Raw genomic sequence first — 22,939 nt, 5'->3', positions numbered from 1 at the left:
CCCTCCTCACAGCCTCCCCCCTCCTCACAGCCTGCCCCCTCCTCACAGCCCCCTCCCCTCCTCACAGCCTCCCCCCTCCTCACAGCCCCCTCCCCTCCTCACAGCCCCCTCCCCTCCTCACAGCCCCCTCCCCTCCTCACAGCCCCCTCCCCTCCTCACAGCCTCCCCCCTCCTCACAGCCTCCCCCCTCCTCACAGCCCCCTCCCCTCCTCACAGCCCCCTCCCCCCCTCACAGCCCCCTCCCCCCCTCACAGCCCCCTCCCCCCCTCACAGCCCCCCCCTCCTCACAGCCCCCTCCCCTCCTCACAGCCCCCTCCCCTCCTCACAGCCCCCTCCCCTCCTCACAGCCCCCTCCCCTCCTCACAGCCCCCTCCCCTCCTCACAGCCCCCTCCCCCCCTCACAGCCCGCCCTCCTCACAGCCCCCTCCCCTCCTCACAGCCCCCTCCCCTCCTCACAGCCCCCTCCCCCCCTCACAGCCCCCTCCCCCCCTCACAGCCCCCTCCCCTCCTCACAGCCCCCTCCCCTCCTCACAGCCTCCCCCCTCCTCACAGCCCCCTCCCCTCCTCACAGCCCCCTCCCCCCCTCACAGCCCCCTCCCCCCCTCCTCACAGCCTCCCCCCTCCTCACAGCCCCCTCCCCTCCTCACAGCCCCCTCCCCCCCTCACAGCCCCCTCCCCTCCTCACAGCCCCCTCCCCTCCTCACAGCCCCCTCCCCTCCTCACAGCCCCCTCCCCTCCTCACAGCCCCCTCCCCCTCCTCACAGCCCCCTCCCCTCCTTCCCCTCCTCACAGCCCCCTCCCCTCCTCACAGCCCCCTCCCCTCCTCACAGCCCCCTCCCCCCCTCACAGCCCCCTCCCCTCCTTCCCCTCCTCACAGCCCCCTCCCCCCCTCACAGCCCCCTCCCCTCCTCACAGCCCCCTCCCCTCCTCACAGCCCCCTCCCCTCCTTCCCCTCCTCACAGCCCCCTCCCCTCCTCACAGCCCCCTCCCCTCCTCACAGCCCCCTCCCCTCCTTCCCCTCCTCACAGCCCCCTCCCCCCCTCACAGCCCCCTCCCCTCCTTCCCCTCCTCACAGCCCCCCCCACAGCGCCCCCCTCCCCATTCACCTGCCACCCCTCCCTGCTCTTATTCCTTGCTCCCTTTCTCTCATTCGTCCCTCCTCTCCCTAATGCTTACTTCCCTCCCCTGCCCTTTTTCTCCTTTTAGCTTTCAATGTATCTGTTGTTTTCTAACTACCTAAGACCCTCTCCTGTATTCTGTCATATGAAAACCTGAGGTTTCACAGGCACTAGTATTGCTTTCACAAATGTTTTTTAAAGCTACCCACTCTTAGAACAAACCTATTAGGTGGTTGCTTATTTCTCAAAATTTGAATTCCACCAACAATAAAGAAATGACAGAAAAATAGCTGGAGATGACATGAATGTCTAAGACAACATAATGAGGCATCTTTTTTCCCATTGGGGGAAAAATGCTACTAATGTGAGCTCACTGAAGCATACATTATATTCAGTGCCAACAACTTTAGAGACAAAGAAGAAAAAGAAAAAATTATATAGGCATGCATGCGCACACGTATATACATGTCCACACACAGGTGTGCAGACTCAATCTCTTATCTAAAAAGAAAACTTCACTTACACAATGAGGGAGCCTGTGTATCTAAAAACCTCAGAAGAACATTCTGGAAAACAGGCAAACTGGACCCAGTAAGAGAGGCTGAAGAAATAGACTCCTTCTCATCGAGAGCTTCAGACTCACCACATCTCTGCTGGTTAAAAACAAAAAGATAGGGTTAATTACAGCAGTAACGAATTTGTTCATTTTTATTAACATTGGAGTTCCAAGATGAAACAGAAAATGACTTTAGATTTCTTTATTTACTTCAGAATCATGTGTCAATATCATGTGAATATAATTTCTAAGAGTTGGAAAGAACAACCCAGAAGCATTCGCCGCTTTTAGAGAAGTCTCAGAAGAGCAGCAAGGCCTGCCCCACACTGCGTGAGACTCTCAAAGTGGTGACAGAGGACATGCTCCTATCCCTGGGCAAAACCACTCAAAATCACCTTGGCACGTCTCACGCCCAAGGGCTCCAGTTGAAACGCACTCTCCCAAACTATTTGGCACGCATTACTTAATTTGACTATTTTGTGTTTTTGCACTTTTGTCAGGAAGGGGTACTAACGAATGCATTTGGAGTATCAAATGAGAAAGCAAACCTAATTCTAATACTCTTTTGTGAGTTTAGGGTGGTTCAAATAGCAGGGTGCCTGCCTGGCAAATTCAAGGATCTGAATTTAATCTTAGTACCACAGTAATAAAGAAAACTGGGGATAAAATGTGTTCACTGACAGTAAGAGGGAACATCTTATGAAACACAGCTACAAAGCTTCCACAGTAACTGACACTTTCTTAAACTCTGAGTTTACTAGAAGATCAGGACCAAGGCAGTTTAGAAACATTCATAATCTTGTTTTCTATTCTTTGTAAAATTCCTTTGATCATCCATTTTCGTTACTTACCTTTTTTTTTTGCTCAAGGAGAACGTTGTACCACTTGAGCCACAGAGCCACTTACAGTTTATTCTGTGTATGTGGTACTGAGGAATCGAACACAGGTCTTCATGCATGCTAGGCAAGCACTCTACCACTATGCCACAGGCTCAGCCCCGACTTACGCTTTAATTAACATATTCATCATACTGAATAAGATTACTAAGATATTGTTTATCCAAACCTCTAGGTTTAAAGGTCAAATTTTTAAATTTTGCTTGATATTATCTTAAACAATTCTGAGAAAAATATGTCTTTAGAAAAGGACACCTTTAAGGCCTATTAAAATTACTAGGCAGCCTACAAGTGAAAGCCCTTGTGAAAGCATCCTGCACACAGGTGCTGGGGCACACACACACACGTTCTGGGAAAAGAGGTGCAAAAGAGAAGCAACCTTACAGAGGCAATGAATGCCTGCAGGATTCAACTTCCGTTACTGGAGTCTGTCTCCGAGCAGTCACTTGTAACATACAGGAAGAAGCAGCGAGGGCTATTTCTAATGTGACAGGTTGACTGCTATACCTTGGCAGCAGTATTTGTTTTTTTCTTGTCAATATTGGGGGTTTGAATATTTTCAAGTTCTAATTTCAACAATGTGCTCTTTTGTTTTTGGCAAGCATAGCATTCCTAACAGGAGGAAACACCTGTAAAATGTTCTTTCCGTTTCACTTTTATAAGAGCTTCACAGAAGTCAATGTATTATCCACAACACACACAGAGTTTCCACGGTTCACTGAGCCTGTTCTGGGGATCAAGGGCAAAACCCTGAATGGACAGGCAAGTTCACTGAACGAAACAACAAGCAAAGTAGCTAGAGTGATGTGCTGTATAATGAGGAGGAGAGTGGGCTGGAAGAGAGTGGCTGAGGAGTCTCGGAGGCAGGCTTCAGAACCAGTGGTCAGGACTTCCCTGGCTTGGGGACTGGTTGCCTAGAACGCTGCTCAGCAGGCAATGCTCCTGAAACAGGAGCACCACAGAGAAGCCTGCATGCCAAGTTTGGGGAGAAGAATCTGCCATAGAGAAGAAACATCAAGGGCAAACGCCCAAAGTGCAAGTGAGTTTTCTGTGTTGGGGGAACACAAGGAACAACTTTAGGGCTAGAGCCAAGACCAGGAGATACAGGAAAGCAAAAAGGGCCAGGCCATGGTAATAATACTCTCTAGTGATCTAGTTACACCTCTAAAAGATCATTTTGGGTCCTGCACAGAGGATGGTGGAAAGGAAGAGGGAAGCAGAGAAACCCAGGAGGCCAGGAAGTTCTCCACGTGGTATATCTGAGGACCTCAGCACACCACACACCTTCCCTGTGGCCATCTCTGCCAATGCTACAGCAGAAAAGGAAGCTTGTCTGGAAATCCCCCTTCCACAAAAGCTACTGTTGATGAAGTTAGCTAAGAGTTTCTCCTTTATAATGAACATCTGAAGTTTAAATGGCTCCGCCTAACACAGGCAAATATACTCTCAAAAATATAAACTGGGGCTGGGAAGGTGGCTCAGTGGTGGAGCACTTGCCTTGCATGCATGAGGCCCTGGGTTCGATTCCTCAGCACCACATAAGCAGAAAAAAAAAAAAGCTGGAAGTGGCACTGTGGCTCAAGTGGTAGAATACTACCCTTGAGCAAAAGGAGCTCAGGGACAGTGCCCAGGCCCTGAGTTCAAGCCCCAGGGCTGGCAAAAAAAAAAAAAGACATCTTCTTTAGATTGACACCCCTTCCCTTTCATCAAGAGAAAAGAAAAGGTGAGTATAATAAGGGTAAAAGAGAAGTCACCCTCCTGCAGTACTGTGTTAACCTTATGAGATCCAATAAACAGAAAGAAAAACCTACCTCTGCCTCAATTTCTGCTTGTCTCTTCTCCAAGAGTTTGGCCACAGCCATGGCCCTGTGCTTGCCTGAGCGTTTGCAGCTTACAGCCCATTCACATAACAGTGTCACCACAGCTTCATCATTGGGAGCGACCTGAGGACCAGGGAAAAGAAAACCCACAAAGTCAAATGCTCCTTCACTCAACAGGAAGTGGGGAAAGGAAACAACAAAATGCTGAAAACAAGGATACAGGTTGACCCATTGTAACAATGAGATGTATAAGACACTATGTTAAGAACCAACTTTACAACCTGGAGGGGCGGGGAGGGGGGGGTGAAGGAGGAGTTGGGGAGGTGGGAAGGGAAGGGATGGTAACAATGCTCCATAAGAAATGTACTCATGACCTCACTCATGTAACTGTAACCCCTCTGTACAGTATTTTCACAATAAAAATATATATGAAAAGTCAGGGAGCAAGCAACTTCTGTTTCTGAAGCCTTAAAGCTTGCTTGCCATATTTCATTACAGCAGTGTTAGGAAATGGGCCCAAATAATTTTTAACTGAGGTATAAGGAGTAAAACTTTAGCCATGAAAAAGGAAGTATCAGTTACAATGAATTTTTGACAATTCTCGGAGAATTACTTTCCTTGTAGGCAGATGCCTTTACACACAGCCATAACCCAGCCCACCAGTCCCCTAGAACTCAATTTCAAATCCACACAAAAAGAGAAATGAGCAATAAAAACAGCTGCTAAAAAGTCTACATACTTCACTGTGAACACCAGGCCCTCAATTACCACCTCATCCTACCCACAATCCTGTCAGAAATCAGGTGACCAGGGGAGCCAGAAGGCTGACAGGAGACCCATCCCATCAGGAACAGCAAATGCAAGGAGTGGAAGCCAAGCATCAAAAATGAACAACTGCTTTTAAGCAGGCCAGGCCGGCAAGCAGCCTAGGACCACGCAGAGTACGCCAGTGCCCCTCATCACAGGCACTAGAGGTAGGCAGCCGTGACGGGGTGAGGAGCTCAGGGACCCAGGTGACAGGAGCAGCCGTGGAGGACAGCAGAGACTCTGCTTCTCTGCTTCCCTTCGAGTGCGCACACCAAGCGCTGGAACACCAACTGCAAAGTTGTATTCGCTATCTTCCCACGTGTGAACCTTATGCCAGACACAACGCATGATCACAGTTTCCCCTCCAATGCCATGTGAGCAGTTCTCAACACTGCAGAATCTCAAGTTTGGGGAAGAGTACAAGGCAGCTACAAGTGCACTTCTGGAAGAAAATTCACACACCTCTAGCCCAAGGTTTCCTGTGGATTCTGAGAAGATAACAGCAAATAGTTCATATTGTGAAATCAGTTTACTCCAAACCTATTTATTCACCCTGCCCTCAACTTAAAAACACATGTTGACTCAAAGCAAGTTATTATCTGGAGCAGATACCTCAAAGGGAGCCCTGGGTCTCTTAATTCAACTAATGTATGTAAACTTTTAGTATGGCACTGAAAACAACTGAGAAGCAGGAACTGACACTGACCACATCAGGGGTGGGCCTGGGGCCTGCTGTCACTCACTATCTGTGGAATGCATTCTTTTGTTTACCTTACCCACCCTCCTTCCCGTGTTCTCCAGTGCGTAAGAGGCACAGACCCTTGGACTAGGGCTGTGCCTCAGTGGCAGAGGGCTTGCATTGAGCATGTAAAGGCCCCAAATATGATGGACCACAGGAAAACCAAAGGGTAAAAAGGAAAGCAGAAACACACCACAAAGCCTGGAGAAAAACAAATGTAGACAAGCACAATCATGACAAAAATGGCTTTCAGATACTGGTGGTCAGGCCCGGTTTGGGCCAGGAAGTCCCATGCACAAGGCAAATAAAGAATATTTTCTGAGGCTGGGAAGATGGCTCAGTGGTAGAGCGCTAGCCTAGCATGCATGAAGCCCTGGGTTTGATTCCTCACAGAAAAGCCAGAAGTGGCGCTGTGGTTCAAGTGGAAGAGTACTCAAAAAGAAGTTCAGGGACGGTGCCCAGGCCCTGAGTTCAAGTCCCAGGACTGGCAAAAAAAAAGGATTCTGAATTTCTGCTACCAAAAACTCAGCACAAATGCATGTAAAACAAATACAAGCAACCCACATGCACACTTGAAGTTGGCTGGCGACGGTTTTAAGAGGGGGGGAAGGGGGAAGGACAGGGGGCGTCTGGCATCACACGCATCACACACACACACACACACACACACACACACACACTCTAACAACCTGCTCTATCCACGCATGCTGCTGCTGTCCTGCTCTATCTGGCTATTGATGACCTGTTCCATCCAGATGCTTTTTGACTACTCAGGACATTTTGCTCCCTGGGCCCCAAACAAAGAAGTGAAAGACAGCAGTTCCTGCCACCTTTGGATAATCTTTTCTGTCCATGTCCCCAAGGAGCCCAAAGAGGTAGCGGCCTCTTCTCCCAGGCCCTCCACCACCAAGGACAGAGGCCAAGAGGAAGGAAGTGGTATAAAGGCTCTGGAGACTGAGGCCCCAGCCCTGCTGCCTGGAGGCAAGGTCAGCGAAGACAGGTCAGTGCTAGAATCAAGGGTCCGTTGCCCCACCCTCTCAGGCTCGCATTCCGTCGCCATCCCCAGCACAAAGAGCTCTGGAGCACTAAACACATAAGCAAGTGCACACTGCTTACACGCACCAGCAGCAGCAGCTCAACAGCGACCGGCACATAAGCCACACACGCAGAACACACCGCTTAGCCTGCAGTGTTTGAGTCCTAGGAACTCCATATAAAACTTGACGATCCCCCAACAACAAATCCTCAAAGAAACAACTGCCCAATAAATAAGTGGCCTAAAGACTTAAAGAGAAATGTCTCTGAAGAGGAAAGAAGGATGGCCAATAGACACATGAAGAAATGCCCAATCTCCCTAGCCATAAAAGAAATGCAAATCAAAACAACATTGAGATACCACCTCACCACAGTTAGAATGGCTATAATCAAGAACTCTAATAACAACAGATGCTGGAGGGGACGTGGCCAGAAGGGAACCCTACTGCATTGTTGGTGGGAGTGTAAACTTGTTCAACCACTTTGGAAAGTAGAATGGAGGTTCCTGAAAAGACTCCACATAGAATTCCCTATGACCCAGCAATCCCACTTTTGGGCATTTACCCAAATGATCACAAACAAGACCATACTAAAGCTACCAGCACGACTATGTTTATTGCAGCATTATTTACTATTGCTAAGATATGGAACTAACCCAGATGCCCCTCAGCAGATGAATGGATCAAGAAAATGTGATATATATAGATATATATATAGATATCTATATATATATATAAAATGGAATTTTATGCCTCCATCAGGAAGAATGACATCGCCCCATTTGTTAGGAAATATAAAGACTTGGAAAAATTATATTAAGTGAAGTAAGCCAGGCCCAAAGAAACATAGTTCCCATTGTTTCCCTTATTTGCAATAACTAGCATATGTTTGGGACAAGCAGAAAAGGACAAAAGCTATGTACATATGACCAGATAAGATGATGTTAAGCGAAATGAACCCCAAGATAGGGACACAAGTGGTTTTTTCTTTCTTGCTATTGTTTCTAACGTATTTATAATGTACCATGTGATTTTTTTTGTTTCTTTGTATGTTCCTCCCCCACGGTATAACCCCTGTTTTCACTGTATTTGATGTCAGTCTAATTTAGGTAGGGGCAAGGGAAAAACAAAATGCTTAAATAGGGATACAGGTTGACCCACTGTAACAATGAGATGATGTACAAGACACTATGTTGAAAAACTTTACAATTTAGACAGGGGGTGGGTAGTTGGGGAGGTGGGAGGGGAGGGATGGTAGGGGGAAAACAAAGGCAACAATGACAGGAAATGTACTCATTACCTTGGTCACATAACTTATTAAAATTAAAAAAAAACCTTGCTGAATAAGTAACCATAAAGGTTTCAGCATTTTTTTTCGCCAACTACAACACCCAAGCGGTGGTACATAAGCTCTACAGTGAGAGAGAGGGCTACAAACAGTGTGTTCCATAGGGACAGGGCGAGTCGGAGCACAGGGCACAGCCGCCCTCACTCCAGTGACACGGGCACGTCCCAGATGTCCCAGGGCTTCATCTGACGCATCACAGTCCCAACTGGCTTTCTCCTAATAACGAAAGCAATTACACCCATCTGAACCTAGTACCCCTGTCTCCTTCGCTCTGCACAGACGACCTCCCTACTCTCTACAAGGAAGTAGAGAAGACCAGACGTTACATCAGCAGTTCCAAAGAAAAGAGAAGGGAGAGGGTGAAGTGGGAGTTTCCCAAGCAGTAGTGGTGAAGTAGGCTGTGCTAGCCAGAGCCGTAGCAGTCCTCGACACCGCTTCCGGTACAAGCAAGCTCAAAACCACTTCAGCCCCCTGCCTTCGTTCACATACCAGCTCCATCATATTGGCTTCTCAGATATAACACTGATAACAGTGGCTATTTTACTTTTATTCACAACAGCACCTTCTGTCATAGTCCTCAAAATGCCGTTTCCTTAGAGATGAACATTGTGGGCACTGTACTTATTAACAAATGAGGGTGCTGGACACACATTCTGGAATCAGTCGGCTCAAGGTCACACGGAGATGCTGTGGCTCACACACAGACCTACACATTCAGTGACTCCGCTGTGGAAACCACAGTAAAAGTAAACGGAAGGACAAAACGTCATTATTTTCAAACCATGTTTTAAAGTAATTCAGTATTACGTATTACAGACAGTCTGGTCACTCAGGTTATTTTTGTGGCCAAATAGGTGATCTGTCTGGTTGCAGACAAAAAATCTATTTTATCCTCTCACAGAACAACACATTAACCACAAAACCATGGTGCTCTTGCACACACCGTCTCTTTCCAGAGTCAGCCAGGGTCCGATGAGAGGCCTGCTGGTGCCTTGGTCTCAAGTCCTGGGCACACACTGCCCTCTGGTGGGCTTTTCTGGGAAAAACTGTCTCTATGTACATATTACCTACACCACCACAATAGTTTTGTCTATTATAAACTTTTAGATGACTGTAGGTGTAGGGTTTTATTTGGGTGGTTTTCTAATCTATTCCATTGATCATTGGGTCTATTTTTGTGCCAATACCAAGCTCTTTTTGTTATTATGGCTCTGAAGTAGAATTTGAGATCTGGTATTGTGATACCACTTGCATCGCTTTTACTTTTTTCTTTTTTCTTTCTTTTCTTGTTTGCCTACAATTGTTTTGTTGTCTTCGGCTGTTCTCTGTGTTTGGATTGTTTTCTCTATATCTGTTAAGAACATCATTGAGATTTTGATGGGGATTGAACTGAATTTGTATATCATCTTTGGCAGTATGCCCATTTTCACAATATTGTTTCTACCTATCCCTGGTGTCCTCTTTGGTTTCTTTAAATGTAGTAGAGGGCTGGGAAGGTGGCTCAGTGGTAGAGCACTTGCCTTGCATGCATGAGGCCCTGGGTTCAATTCCTCAGCACCACATAAGCAGAAAAAAAAAGCCAGAAGTGGCGCTGTGGCTCAAGGGGTAGAGCGCTAGCCTTGAGCTGAAGAGCTGAGGGACAGCGCCCAGGCCCAGAGTTTAGGCCCCATGACCGGACCCCCCAAAAAAATGTAGTAGAAACAGAAGTTTAATGTCTACCAAAGTGAAATGCTTCATTCCTCACTTAAGATAGATGAGCTTTAGTGAGAACCCTGAAGAGGGTGTGATTTATTAAAAAATATCACAACATACAATTTGCGTTGCTGTTCAGAAACATAACAACACAATTTCTGACCTTGTTTTCAGTTTCCCCTGAAACACCTGTGGACAATGTGAATTTCCTTGAGGGAACGAGGCGATGGTTCTGAAGCTGGATATAACAGTCAAGTAACAACGGGCTGAAGTACTCTGATGGATTTGGCAACTTAGCACAGAAACTCAGCAAACCTCCCAATGAAAAAACAGAGTGCTTTCCAAGCCCTTTTATCTAAGAACACCCTATCACAGAGACAGCTGCACAGCACCTATCCAGACTTGGCCTCAGTGAGCAGAGAACTTTGCAGAACAAAATCAGCCCGCTCTCTTGTGCGTGTCAACAGCCAGTCACAAGAGGCAGAGCCTCCAGTCTGTACCTTGCTCCATCTGATGCTGGACCCTCCCTACTTGACACCTCCAGTCTTGATCCTGGTCTGTAAGCCCTTGTTAGAAGGCTGCTATGGGTATCAGGCTCACATAAGGCAGGAATAGTCAAGGTTCAGGCTTTTGTTGCTTCACCTTTCATTTCTACACATGCATACCCAGAGGCAACAATGAAAGTTGTTTATGATAACGTCTTAAGACTTACTCCTTGATTTCTTTTGTCTAGCATAACTCTACATAAATTGAAGATGGGCATGTTTGGTTGCAGGGAAAAAAATCTTTTTATTTCTTCCAAGTAAGACTGGCATAACAATTAAAAGTACCATGTTTATAGAGCAGTCACTGTTGAAACAAGCTATTACTAGGAGAATATAAAACCTGCGCTAATGTTGCATGCCTACTGGGCTAGTCCACATAATCAATTCCTGGTCAGACATCAGCTGTGGCTACAGATATGTGGATATGATTAACATTGAAATCCATAGACAGAATAAAGTAGACCAACCTCCACAACGTGGTCGGTGTTATCCAGTCAAGTGAAAAAAGCCCTGTCAGTAAGACACAGGCCCCCAGAAAAGAAGTCTGTCTCCGAGAAGATTCAGACAACACTTCCCTGAGTTTGCACTTGCCCCCCACACCTGCCATCCTCAAGCCAAACCAATAGCACTGTCTCCTCTGTCAAGCTAGAGAAGTATACATAAAAAGACAGACAGACACACACACACACACACACACACACAAAACACACAGAGTTATGCTTTCTTTATTGGTTCTGAATCTCTGTATTCAAAGATTTTTCAGTCAATTACCACAAATTTTCACAGCCTGCCCTCTGCTAGGCTATCAATATACCTTCCCTCTAAATTAAGCCAAAGCATGTTTGTATAAAGTCCAATCATGTAACTATAGCAAGCTAAAACTAAAATGAAGAGGGATGGTAAAAGATCCAAGAGAAAACTTTCCCACTGGTCTCTTGACATAGTCAGCCAAATACGGCTGATTTTTGACTCATCCAACAGAGAAAGACCTCCAAGGCCATGCGCTTCCTAAGACATCATACACGTCACAGAAAAAGCTGTCCGAGATTAAAGAAAGAGAAAGAAATAAGCAAGCATCTCTTTTTGTCCTGTTTGTTTGTTTGTACGAGGAGATAAGCAAGGGCACAGAAATGGAGGGGCAAAGGGTAAACAAATGCAGCAGTGACATAGTGTCACTAAACACTAGCATGAAGATGAAGGATACAACTTGTGGATAGGGACAGGAGGAAAAAAAAAGAGTGCAGGAAGGGGTGACACTGTGCGAAAAGAAATGTACTCATTGCCTGACATTAAATTGTGCGAAAAGAAATGTACACATTACCTGACTTATAAAATGGTAATAACAACCAGAAAATACTTAATTAAAAGAAGCTAAGGAAACAAAAGGCAAAAGAAGAAATAAAATATTAACTATACCTCCTGGTTGTCTTTGTTTTGGTTTGCCCAGAAAACCTTATGATAAAGTGTCTCCATTGAATTGCTGGGATCAGTTCGGTCAAAACAGTGACGATCCAAGACCTCCAGTGTGTGCAAAACCCGACCAATTGTCACCCCTGGAGACAGAAAGTAAGCAGGCAGCTAAAACAGACCAAGTGAAACCAGATAGCGGAGTGTAAAATCATCACTATGTAAGGCAATGGGCATGCCACGCATCATTCTCAGCACATACTAAGAAGCAAAGAACTGCCAACAGCACCCAACGGGACCTTCCCCACACAGCCATAGCCAAGGAGTGGCCTCAAATCAATGCTTCCTTTATTCATGTGGTTGTCCAACACGCCAAAGCACTCACTCTTTTGTCGTGTTCTGTACCTGCTGTTGACTCTTGGCACTTGTCAAAAGACCACCGAACTTCCACTGCACGGCCTCTTTGTTTTATCTGCTGCTCAACCTCATAAATCCTTGCCCGAACCTGAAAGATAATTGCTTCTAATTAACTTGTGCTTCAGGCACCACAGTGGCTGTCTAAAAATCAAGCTTTTCTGCTAGAATAGAATTCCCTAGAGTGAGCCTCAATCTTCAGTGCAAGGTAGGAAAAAATGCAGAATGCAATCCAAGAAGTTCATTGATTACGTTTTACATTGACACATGGTGACTCAGTGTCAGTTTTGGATATGAAATGTACAAGAACACCTAGCCAGGTGCGGGTGACTCACACGTGTAACTACTCAGGAGGCTGAGATCTGAATATCCCAGTTCGAAGCCAGTCTAGGCAGGAAAGTCTCTGAGACTCCTACCTCCAATAAACTCAGAAAAAGCTGGAAGTGGCATTGTGGCTCAAGTGATAGAGTGCTAGCCTTGAGCAAAAGAAGCTAATGGATAGCACCCAGGCCCGGAGTTCAAGACACAGGACTGGCATAAAAAAATTTTTTTAAAACTACAAAAATATTAATAAGTGAAATATCTCTAGGACACCAAAAAGAAAGGTACAAATATTAAAATACTCTCTGTAAGCCATTATCTATTCAAGAAAGCAAACTACCAACATTTATGTAATTTAAAAGCTGGTAAAAAAGGATCTTACTGTATTATTAGGTTTATTCTAACTCCTGAGGTTCTATTTGCAAGAATCCTTGAAGCAACACAGTACTAATGATGTAACAGTATCACAAACTGCTATTATGGGAATATGCTCACGTATTAGAATCACGACCAAAGTTATTGTCTGGATGACAGAACTGTCAACAACTACCACCCAGCATGGGAACAAGGAGCAACCCTCAGGAACCTCTGAGGGTCACAGAGGCAAAAGAAACCCAAGGTGTCCAGGGAGTTAGGGGAGAGCTGGTAAAGATGCTCAGGTACCCCAGGTGCTAAACTGAGACTTGGGCCGCTGGCCTGACACCTCTGGAGAAAACAAAACAAAACATCCACCAACCCACTGACGTGGAGGACTACCTGCTGATTGAAAGCTGTGTTCCCGCCGGGCATGGGGAGGCTGGAGGGCGCCACCTGCAGCAGGTCCAGGGGTGAGCCTGGGGCCGTGCTCTTATTTTCATTGGAGGAATAGTTCCACACCAAGGCACTTGGGCAACAGAGAGCGACAGTCTAAGAATGGAGCAGGGAGAAATCCAGACACTCAGAGAAAGGAGAGACGCGTGACACGTTTCACAGCAGATATGACACCTTAGCATCGCTATAGACTATTCTCCTACTAAATTTAAAGTACATTCTCAACTTTTTCCAAATGGCCAGACAAACTAAGAATTATTCATTTGAAAGGGAAGAAGTATAACCACTGAGAAATTAAGGAGTAGTAACATTTATTAGCTATCTTCCAGCATTGGAAGCTGTCACTTCAAATGACACAGTAATTACAACATTTAAGTTCTAAGGTTATAAAATCTAAATTAATCTCTTTGAAATCACTCAAGTAGCACAACAAGCCATTTCCTAAATGTGAGGAGGGCAATACCAGAAGTTAGCAAACTTTTGTATGAAAATCCAGACAGCAAATACTTTAAGCTTATGTGTCCCACACTCTCCTCTTCTGATGTTGTTTTAATAATCCCTTGATCTGTACATTATTTACATTATTTTTATGTGATCAGTCTAATTAGTTAGATGTCACACCATTCTCTGAGCTAGGTGGTATTCCTCCAATTCTACCAAGCAACAGAAGAGATTTGTCACTGGCTCAAGTCTGGTCCCTGCAACTGTGCTCTGAATCCTTGTGCTACCCTGTTATCCTCTGAACACTTATTCAGCACCCAAGTAGCTGTTGATCACTACATCACTACAGCCTCCCCCTAGGAGGGAATGGGACAGGAGTTCTCATCCTCCACTCACACATGCGACACGAAGTTGCAGAGAAACATCCGGTCTATGGTGATTCTCACTATCCACTATGCTACCACACCCCTGTCCGCAGTACACGAGCACAGAGAACAAAGGCAATGCAACGCATTCTGAGGCCTGAAAGACATCCTTGTGTAGAGTAGATGGCAGATGCAAAGAACTTCAAGTCCCCGAACTCCACCAACACATCTGTCTCCACTAGTCCACACCCCACCACCTCCCTCCTGCCCAGGCAGGCACAGACTGTCATTCCTGATCATATGCCTGAAGCCAGCACACCAACAGATGTCCAAGGACCACACAGGCATCAGTGTCTGACAGAGGACCACAGCCTGATAAGCTGTCTGTCCCGAAGAGCAGTAATGCAGCTGACCTTCTGTATGTGTGTTCAGTGAATGATTCTGACTGCCCAGTGGCCTTAACAAAGTACCACTGCAATACCTCCTTCCAAATAGATGCAACAAATCTCAGCCTCCATATAGAGCAATACATTTCAGGAAATTCATTAGACTTAAGACATGATAGCTGAAAGTTCTATTTTCAACCCATTGTTTCCCATGCCAAATTTTAAAATAAACAAGCCGTGGACTTACCTGTAACATACAACTGAGTCCATAAACCAGGGGGCCATGCTGTGCACAGGAAAGGAAGTCCGAGAATGCCAGCTGCACAGGTATCATGCCAGGGCCGGGGGGTCCGGGGCTGGGGGCCCCGATGCCTGCAGTGCCTGGTCCGATCATCATGTGAGGTGAGTGAGCAGCCAGCAGGCTAGGGCTGTCACTCAGCAGCAAAGAGAGACGCCGGGCACAGAAGTAGGCAAGACGTCGGGACAGGTAGGCTGACTGAACAAATTCGTCTGAATACTGAGGAAAACGAGAGCAAATAACTAACACAGACCTGAAACTAGATGGACCAATACCATCCATCAGAAATACAATGCAAGATACATACATAAATTTTCTGATAACTATTTAAAAAATAATAGGCAAAATTAAAAGAGTAATATGTTGTAATTATCCCAATATAACCAAAATGTTATCATCTGAACACAGATCAATCTGAGGAGTATTACCGTATACACTAAATCGATAACCTGATGTATGCTTTAAACACAGTTCACACTGAGCACGCTTCCAGTCCAGTGCTCGGCTGCCCCTCAGGAGAGGGCACAGCACTACAGTTCCAGCGAGAACTGTGGTTCTCCAGATACTCTTCCATATCACATGCTCATCACATGCAGGTACTCCTCCAGGAAGAATAGTTTTGACAAGACTCACCCAGATAACCTCAACTTTCACAGCTCTCAGACAAATCATTATATTCTTTAAATGAGGTAATTTGTTTTCTTTTCACAGTCTTTGTGAACAAGGATACAGTATGTAAAGAACTGCTTGCATAGTACAGACATAAGAAAGAAAAAGTGTGGATGAGATTACATGAAGATGAAAGCCACAAAGTTAGTTAACACAAATGCTGCAATCCAGTAGAAGCATCTCATGACTTCATAGATCAGAGCATTTAAGATGTTTTTCCTTCTGTTTCAACAGGAATGTTTTTCTATCCCTCATGACTTAGCTAGTCATTCTTATTAGTCTCATGTTCTGCCCATAAAAATCAACTGGCTCAAGGTGGCATGTACCATACCTGCAACATTAGTGGTAACAAGAGTTTAAGAAGATCGTCATCCATTGGTCTGATTTTCTCTAGAACATCCAAGATCCATGTAAGATATTCATGCTTTTCCAGCATTCCTTCCTTAAATGAGCAAAAATAGTACAATAACAATGTTAAAGAAAAACTAAGTTTTTAAAGGGACATTATCCTTCTTTTGCTTAAGTGTAACTGAACCATTGTTTTACTAATAAAGTAAGACATGGTCTCACTAATCACAGTCCCAATTCTAAATATATTTCATATATTTGGTTTGGGGTTTGTGCTCCTTTTATTTGGTAATCTGCTTTACTCTAAACAGTAAATTTAACAAAAACTGAAAAATAAGGAAACTCAGAAAGTATCATACTCCCAGGACAAATTGGACCCTGGCAAGATTTTAATTGAGGGAATGTGAATGAATAGAGGAGATCTGGAACCGGTGATGATTATAAAGAAAAGCACTGCCCATGTATATTATCATCTCAACAAAACCTGTACCCTTAGGAGCCTTCCTCGCTGTTCTAAAGTGACTGGGATTACAGCATACATATAAAAATAAAACCTTACAGAGTGGTAGACTTGAGCAAAAGCAGCTCAGGGACAGCATCTAGACTCTGAGTTCAAGCCCCAGGACTAGCGAAATAGATAAAAACTTAAAAATCAATTTAATGCAGGATGCTGGCAGCTCACACCTGTAATCCTAGCTACTCAGGAGCCTGAGATCTGAGAACTATGGCTCAAAGACAGCCCAGGCAGAAAAGTCATATCCAATTAACCACTCAAAAACCAGAAGTGAAGCAAAAAGAACCATGAGTTGAAGCCCCATGACTGACAGAAAAGAAAAAACAAAACAATCAATTCAGTGATTATATAAATAGGGGAAATGCAGAATAAAATCATACGTAAGTAGTCCAACATAACCATGCTAAAAAATAACATTTCTACAGATCTTCAAATCCCCCTGGGTGGAGGCGCTCCACCAATCCCCTGCTTTAATCCCACACACTAGAGCTGCGCCCAGGCTAGCCAGGGGCTCTTGTGTGACATCCCCAGCCACACCACTGATCTTGGCAAACACCGTAAGCATCCAATATCAGCATTCTTCATCCACTACCTTCATACACATACACACAGACATAAATGCATTGTTTCATGGCATTCTGAGCATCTACAGTCAACATCACAATATACTTTTGTACTGTGATTCAAGAATGAATCTTCTAAACAGAAACAAAGAGCTGTGATTTCTTAAGACACCCTTGCAACCAACTTAGTAATTAATTAGGAATTCTGCCCTGTTCTGGTAACTTTTATGTATTACTAGTGATCTACTACAACGGTTATTGAGACTTTATATAATGATAAGCTATAGTTGCTGTATTTTTACAATTACAGTAACACTATATTTGACAAGACTTTGACGAAATATTTACTTGATAATTTCTAGTTTTAAAAATACTGAGAGTAGCCAGGTGCTGGTGGCTCATGTCTATAATCCTAGGTACTCAGGAGGCTGAGATATTAGGATCACAGTTCAAAGTCAGCACAGGCAGGAAAGTCCATGAGACTCTCATCTCCAATATACACAGAAAAGGCTGGAGTGGTGCTGTGGCTCAAATGGTACAGTGCTAGCTTTGAGCATAAAGAGGATCAAGGACAGAGTCCAAGCCCTGACTTCAAGCCCCAGGACTGGCAAACAAAAAAAAAAAAATCAAAAGGGATCAATAGTTTATTTAACAAACAAAAAAGACCTAAGTGGCGCTGTGGCTCAAGCAGTAGAGTGCTCACCTTGAGCTGAAGAGCTGAGGGACAGCGCCCAGGCCCACAGGTTCAAACCCCACGACCAAAAACAAAAGACCTAAATTGTAAATTAGCTCTTAAATGAAAGTATAAGACATACGTGAACTTTTAATAAAAGAAGATTTGTCGATCTGAATAAACAAACATGTTTAAAATAGATAAAGCAGAATTTTGCATTCAAGTATAAGATATGTAAAAATAATCTAGCTACTCAGGAAGCTGAGATGTACAGATCTACAGGCAAACTAATCCAATTGGCCAGTAAAAATCGAGAAGTAGAGGCGTGGTTCAAGTGGCAGACTGCCAGCCACAAGCAGAAAAGGCCAAGTGAGCGCTCAAGACAGTGTTAAAAACCAGGCAAAAGAAGGAAGGGAGAGGAGAGGAGGGGACACAGAGCTGGAACAGCGAAGGGAGGAAGGGAGAGGAGAGGAGGTGAGGGGACACAGAGCTAGAACAGCGAAGGAAGGAAGGGAGAGGAGAGGAGAGGAGGTGAGGGGAGGGGACACAGAGCTGGAACAGCGAAGGAAGGAAGGGAGAGGAGAGGAGAGGAGAGGAGGTGAGGGGAGGGGACACAGAGCTGGAACAGCGAAGGAAGGAAGAGGAGAGGAGAGGAGGTGAGGGGACACAGAGCTAGAACAGCGAAGGAAGGAAGGGAGAGGAGAGGAGAGGAGAGGAGAGGACACAGAGCTGGAACAGCGAAGGAAGGAAGAGGAGAGGAGAGGAGAGGAGAGGAGAGGAGGGGAGGGGACACAGAGCTGGAACAGCGAAGGAAGGAAGAGGAGAGGAGAGGAGAGGAGAGGAGGGGACACAGAGCTGGAACAGCGAAGGAAGGAAGGGAGAGGAGAGGAGAGGAGAGGAGAGGAGGTGAGGGGAGGGGACACAGAGCTGGAACAGCGAAGGAAGGAAGAGGAGAGGAGAGGAAAGGAGACAGAGCTGGAACAGCGAAGGAAGGAAGGAAGGAAGAGGAGAGGAGAGGAGAGGAGAGGAGAGGAGGGGAGGTGAGGGGACACAGAGCTGGAACAGCGAAGGAAGGAAGGAAGGGAGGGGAGGGGAGAGGAGAGGACACAGAGCTGGAACAGCGAAGGAAGGAAGGAAGGGAGAGGAGAGGAGAGGAGACAGAGCTGGAACAGCGAAGGAAGGAAGGAAGGGAGAGGAGAGGAGAGGACAGGAGACAGAGCTGGAACAGCGAAGGAAGGAAGGAAGGAAGAGGAGAGGAGAGGAGAGGAGACAGAGCTGGAACAGCGAAGGAAGGAAGGAAGGGAGAGGAGAGGAGAGGAGAGGACACAGAGCTGGAACAGCGAAGGAAGGAAGAGGAGAGGAGAGGAGAGGAGAGGACACAGAGCTGGAACAGCGAAGGAAGGAAGGAAGGGAGGGGAGGGGAGAGGAGAGGAGACAGAGCTGGAACAGCGAAGGAAGGAAGAGGAGAGGAGAGGAGAGGAGACAGAGCTGGAACAGCGAAGGAAGGAAGGAAGGGAGAGGAGAGGAGAGGAGGGGACACAGAGCTGGAACAGCGAAGGAAGGAAGGGAGGGGAGGGGAGAGGACACAAGGCGTGGGAGACCCCCTCCTCCGCTCCATGTGCCCTGGCCTGCCTGCGCTCTTGCACACACACACACCACCGCACATCTCAGGTACAGATTTTTTTAAGACAGCATTTTTAATTTGATACTGTTTTAAAATGCTTTCTACATTAAAAATAACGATGCCAATGTTTCTAATACATAAATTAATACTTTCAAAAATGTTAAGCATGCAAAGAAATACTTTTTCCAAGACACAAACTGAACTCTGAGCTCAGGAAAACTCATAAAAATTCAGGGCAGGCACTGAACTTACTTCAGGATGACTCAAGTATTTCTATGCTAAACGGGATTAGATTTGTAAGAGCTATTTTCATTGACTTAAAACAATGCTATTTCACAAAACACCATGCTTTTTGTTGGTGGTGGTGGTGGTCATGGGGCTTGAACTCTGGGCCTGGGCACTGTCCCTTTGAGCTCTTTAGCTCAAAGCTAGCGCTCTACCACTTGAGCCACAGCGCCACTAATGGGTTTGTGGTGGTTTACTGGAGATAGGAGTCTCACAGACTTTGCTGCCTGGGCTGGCTTTGAACCACGATCCTCAGATCTCAGCCTCCTGAGTTGCTAGGGTTACAGGCATGAGCCACCAGCGCCCAGCCCATGCTTTTTTTTTCTTTTTTTAACTACACTGAGCTCAGAAAAAGTCACTTACCACCTGGATATTTTACTAAAGGGGACATTTAGAAATGCATCCCCTTCCTCCTTAATTCTAAGACCCTACTTAACTCCCAGAAAACAAAGCACAGCCACAGCCACATGCTGGACACTCTCTACGTGTGTGTGCATGCAAGGATAATGTCACCCAGCCACACGCTGCAACGCCGGTCCCGGTCCTTATGCAGCACACAGATTCGGGCGCACAGAAAGGCCACCTGGAACATGTGGAATGCCAGCTTCTCATGGTACTCCCACTGCTTCATGGCCTGCTCCACCTCGGCAGACACAGGCACAGGGCCATCGCTTGTGCAGGAGGCCATGTGGTAAAAGTCAGAGATCTTGACCAACTGCTCTCGAAGGTATCTAGTAGATATCTGTGTCCACTCTGAAAGAAAAAAAATATTCTGAATTCTGGACAAAGGTATGAGAATGATACATTGTCCTCTCCCTTTCTGATTATGTTGAGAATGTTCCTATAAATCAAATTGTGTGTGTATGACAGAGAGAAAGAGAGACACTGGGGTTTGAACTCAATGCCACACTTTCCAGATAAGCACTCTTATCGCTTGAGTCCACAGATTACATTAAAAACGGTTCTTGCCTGTGTGGTACTAGTCAGAAAACATGCCCACTCCAAAGCCCTTAAGTACATCACCTTAGTGTAAAGGTTCCTGCCCCATAAAAGTCTCTCAGGAGGAACTACTGTGCTTCTATACAACCCTTACCCAAAAAGAAAAGACATCCACTTAAGCAGCATGCTAATGGCTCATGCCTTCTGTATGTCATTCTACTATTCAGGAGGCTGAGTTCCAAAGGTCACAGTCTGAAGTCAGCCAAGGCAGAAAAGTCCAAAAGACTCTATCTCCAGTTAACCAGCAAAAAAGCTGGACTGGAGGTGTGGCTTACCTGGTAGGATGGCAGCTGTAAGTGAAAAAGCCAAGCAAGAGTGCAAGGCGCTGAGTTCAAGCCTGAGTGCTTGCTCCAACTTAACACGCATACCAAAAAGCTTTAAGGCATTCAACTCCAGTAATAAACCAGTTCAAAAAGATGATTCAATACTAGGTCTACACTGTTCCTAGTTTAGCAGTTTTTCAGAAAGCACCATTGATTGATTGTGGATATTATCTTTGAAACGGATCCATTTGCAGTAAAAACAAAACATTAAACAATCAATTGCCAGCATCATCTTCTTGTGTCCCTGTAATGAACTAATGGTTTCATGACACTTGCTTCACAAAACAAAATGACAATCACCATTAAATGAGACATGTTTGGTTTGGCTATAATAAACAAAAGCAAAAGTAACAAGATCACAAATGCTAGCCTTCATATGCCTGGCCTTGCTATTAACTTACTCTTTCTCAATATGGTACTATTCTCAACACCCCCACAGAGTATTTTAGCCAAGAGCTAAAAATAATGCACACACTTGCTGCACACCCCTAACTTTGTCTTCTTGAAACTGATTTTTAAAATACAGGACAAATACATGTTTATTACAGAAAACTGTAGCTATGAAAAGAATGGAAATAATCTGCAATCCCTTTGCACACACCCTTTAATTTGGTGAAGGCTCATCTTCCTGGCTACAGTATTTCCTTTTATCCAAACGAATGGGAATTTACTCGGTGAAATGAATATACTAAGATTTTGTTTTAGTTTTTGTTTGTTTGGATTTTGGCTTTTTTCTGCTGTCCCTAGGCTCGAACTCAGGGCCTGGGCACTGTCCCCGAGCTTTTTCAGCTCACGGATAGTGTTCTACCACTTGTACCACACCTCTGCTTCCAGCCTTCCTTCCGGTGACTACGTGGAGATAACAGCCTCAGACTTTCCTGCCTGGGCTGGCTCTTACAAGCCTCAGATCTCAGCCTCTGAGCAGCTAGAATTACAGGCTTGAGCCACTGATGCCCAGCTTCTGTTTTCCAAACCCAAACTTGTCCATTAATAGCAAGCATGTGTTTAGAAGACCTACTTAAGTCTAAGACATAAGGCAACCTCTTTCCTTGGAACTTTCTGGAAATCCCTGTTAAAGCTAGGTGGGCCAAATGCCAAAAGTAGATCCCTGTTTGTTACCATGCACAAATAACTCAAAGTAGATCAAAGACCTCAACGTCAATAGGCAAAGGCAGAACCTTCTTGAAAAGAGTCCCAGGGCACAGTAGATAGCAGAAACTTGACAAATGGGATTACATCAAACTAAAAAATGTCTGCACAGCAAAGGACATAGTTACTAAACTAGAAAGACAACCAACAGACTGGAAGAACATCAGACACAGGCCTAAAATCCAAAATATACAAGGAGCTCAAGAAACTAACAAAGCTAATAAATCAATCACTAAAGAGACAAAGGAGCTAAGGAAGAGGCAAGAATGGCAAAGGAAAAGGAGGAAATGTTTGTCCTCCCTGGCCATAAAGGAAATGCAAATCAAAACAACTCTGAGATTCTATCTAACCCCAGTTAGACTGACCAACATTGTGAACTTGAACAACAACAAATGTCGGAACAAATAATGTCGGCAGGGATGTGGGGAAAAGGAACCCTGTTGCACTGTTGGTGGAAATGCAAACTAGTACAACCACTGTGGACAGCAGTCTGGAGGTTCCTCAAAAACTAAACATAGATCTTTCCTACAACCCAGCCATACCAATCCTGGGCATCGACTCAGATCAGAACATCACAAACCAGGATACCGTCAAGACGCTCCAACATCGGTGATCACTGCTCACTATTCACAACAGCTAAGTTGTAGAAACAGCCCAGATGTTACAGTAGAGGAGTGGCTCTGAAAATGTGGTACCTGGACACAATAGAATTTTACACCACCATCAGAAAGAATAAGATTATGTCATCTTCAGGGAAATGGATAGATCTAGAACATATCATGTTAAGTAACAAAT

General features: G+C 45.3%; 1 protein-coding gene across 2 annotated transcripts in view; it reads right to left on the bottom strand.

Annotated features, from left to right (window-relative positions):
• Med12l (mediator complex subunit 12L) overlaps positions 1 to 22,939 on the bottom strand; it is a 231,938-nt gene that overhangs the window by 174,060 nt on the left and 34,939 nt on the right. For both annotated transcript variants that reach the window (XM_042665626.1, XM_042665625.1), the window contains exons 5-12: positions 20,257 to 20,426; positions 15,998 to 16,108; positions 14,947 to 15,216; positions 13,454 to 13,603; positions 12,368 to 12,467; positions 11,972 to 12,108; positions 4,382 to 4,513; positions 1,642 to 1,768 (exon numbers count right to left, since the gene is read on the bottom strand). In XM_042665626.1, the coding sequence (XP_042521560.1) occupies positions 1,642 to 1,768; positions 4,382 to 4,513; positions 11,972 to 12,108; positions 12,368 to 12,467; positions 13,454 to 13,603; positions 14,947 to 15,216; positions 15,998 to 16,108; positions 20,257 to 20,426 (1,197 nt within the window). The remainder of the gene's footprint in view (positions 1 to 1,641; positions 1,769 to 4,381; positions 4,514 to 11,971; positions 12,109 to 12,367; positions 12,468 to 13,453; positions 13,604 to 14,946; positions 15,217 to 15,997; positions 16,109 to 20,256; positions 20,427 to 22,939) is intronic.

This window comes from Dipodomys spectabilis, unplaced genomic scaffold (genome assembly GCF_019054845.1).
Source record: "Dipodomys spectabilis isolate Male_0828 unplaced genomic scaffold, ASM1905484v1 ptg000340l, whole genome shotgun sequence".
NCBI lineage: Eukaryota > Metazoa > Chordata > Mammalia > Rodentia > Heteromyidae > Dipodomys > Dipodomys spectabilis.
The sequence above is the reverse complement of the archived record's forward strand: the minus strand, read 5'-3'. Positions and strand labels throughout refer to the sequence as shown.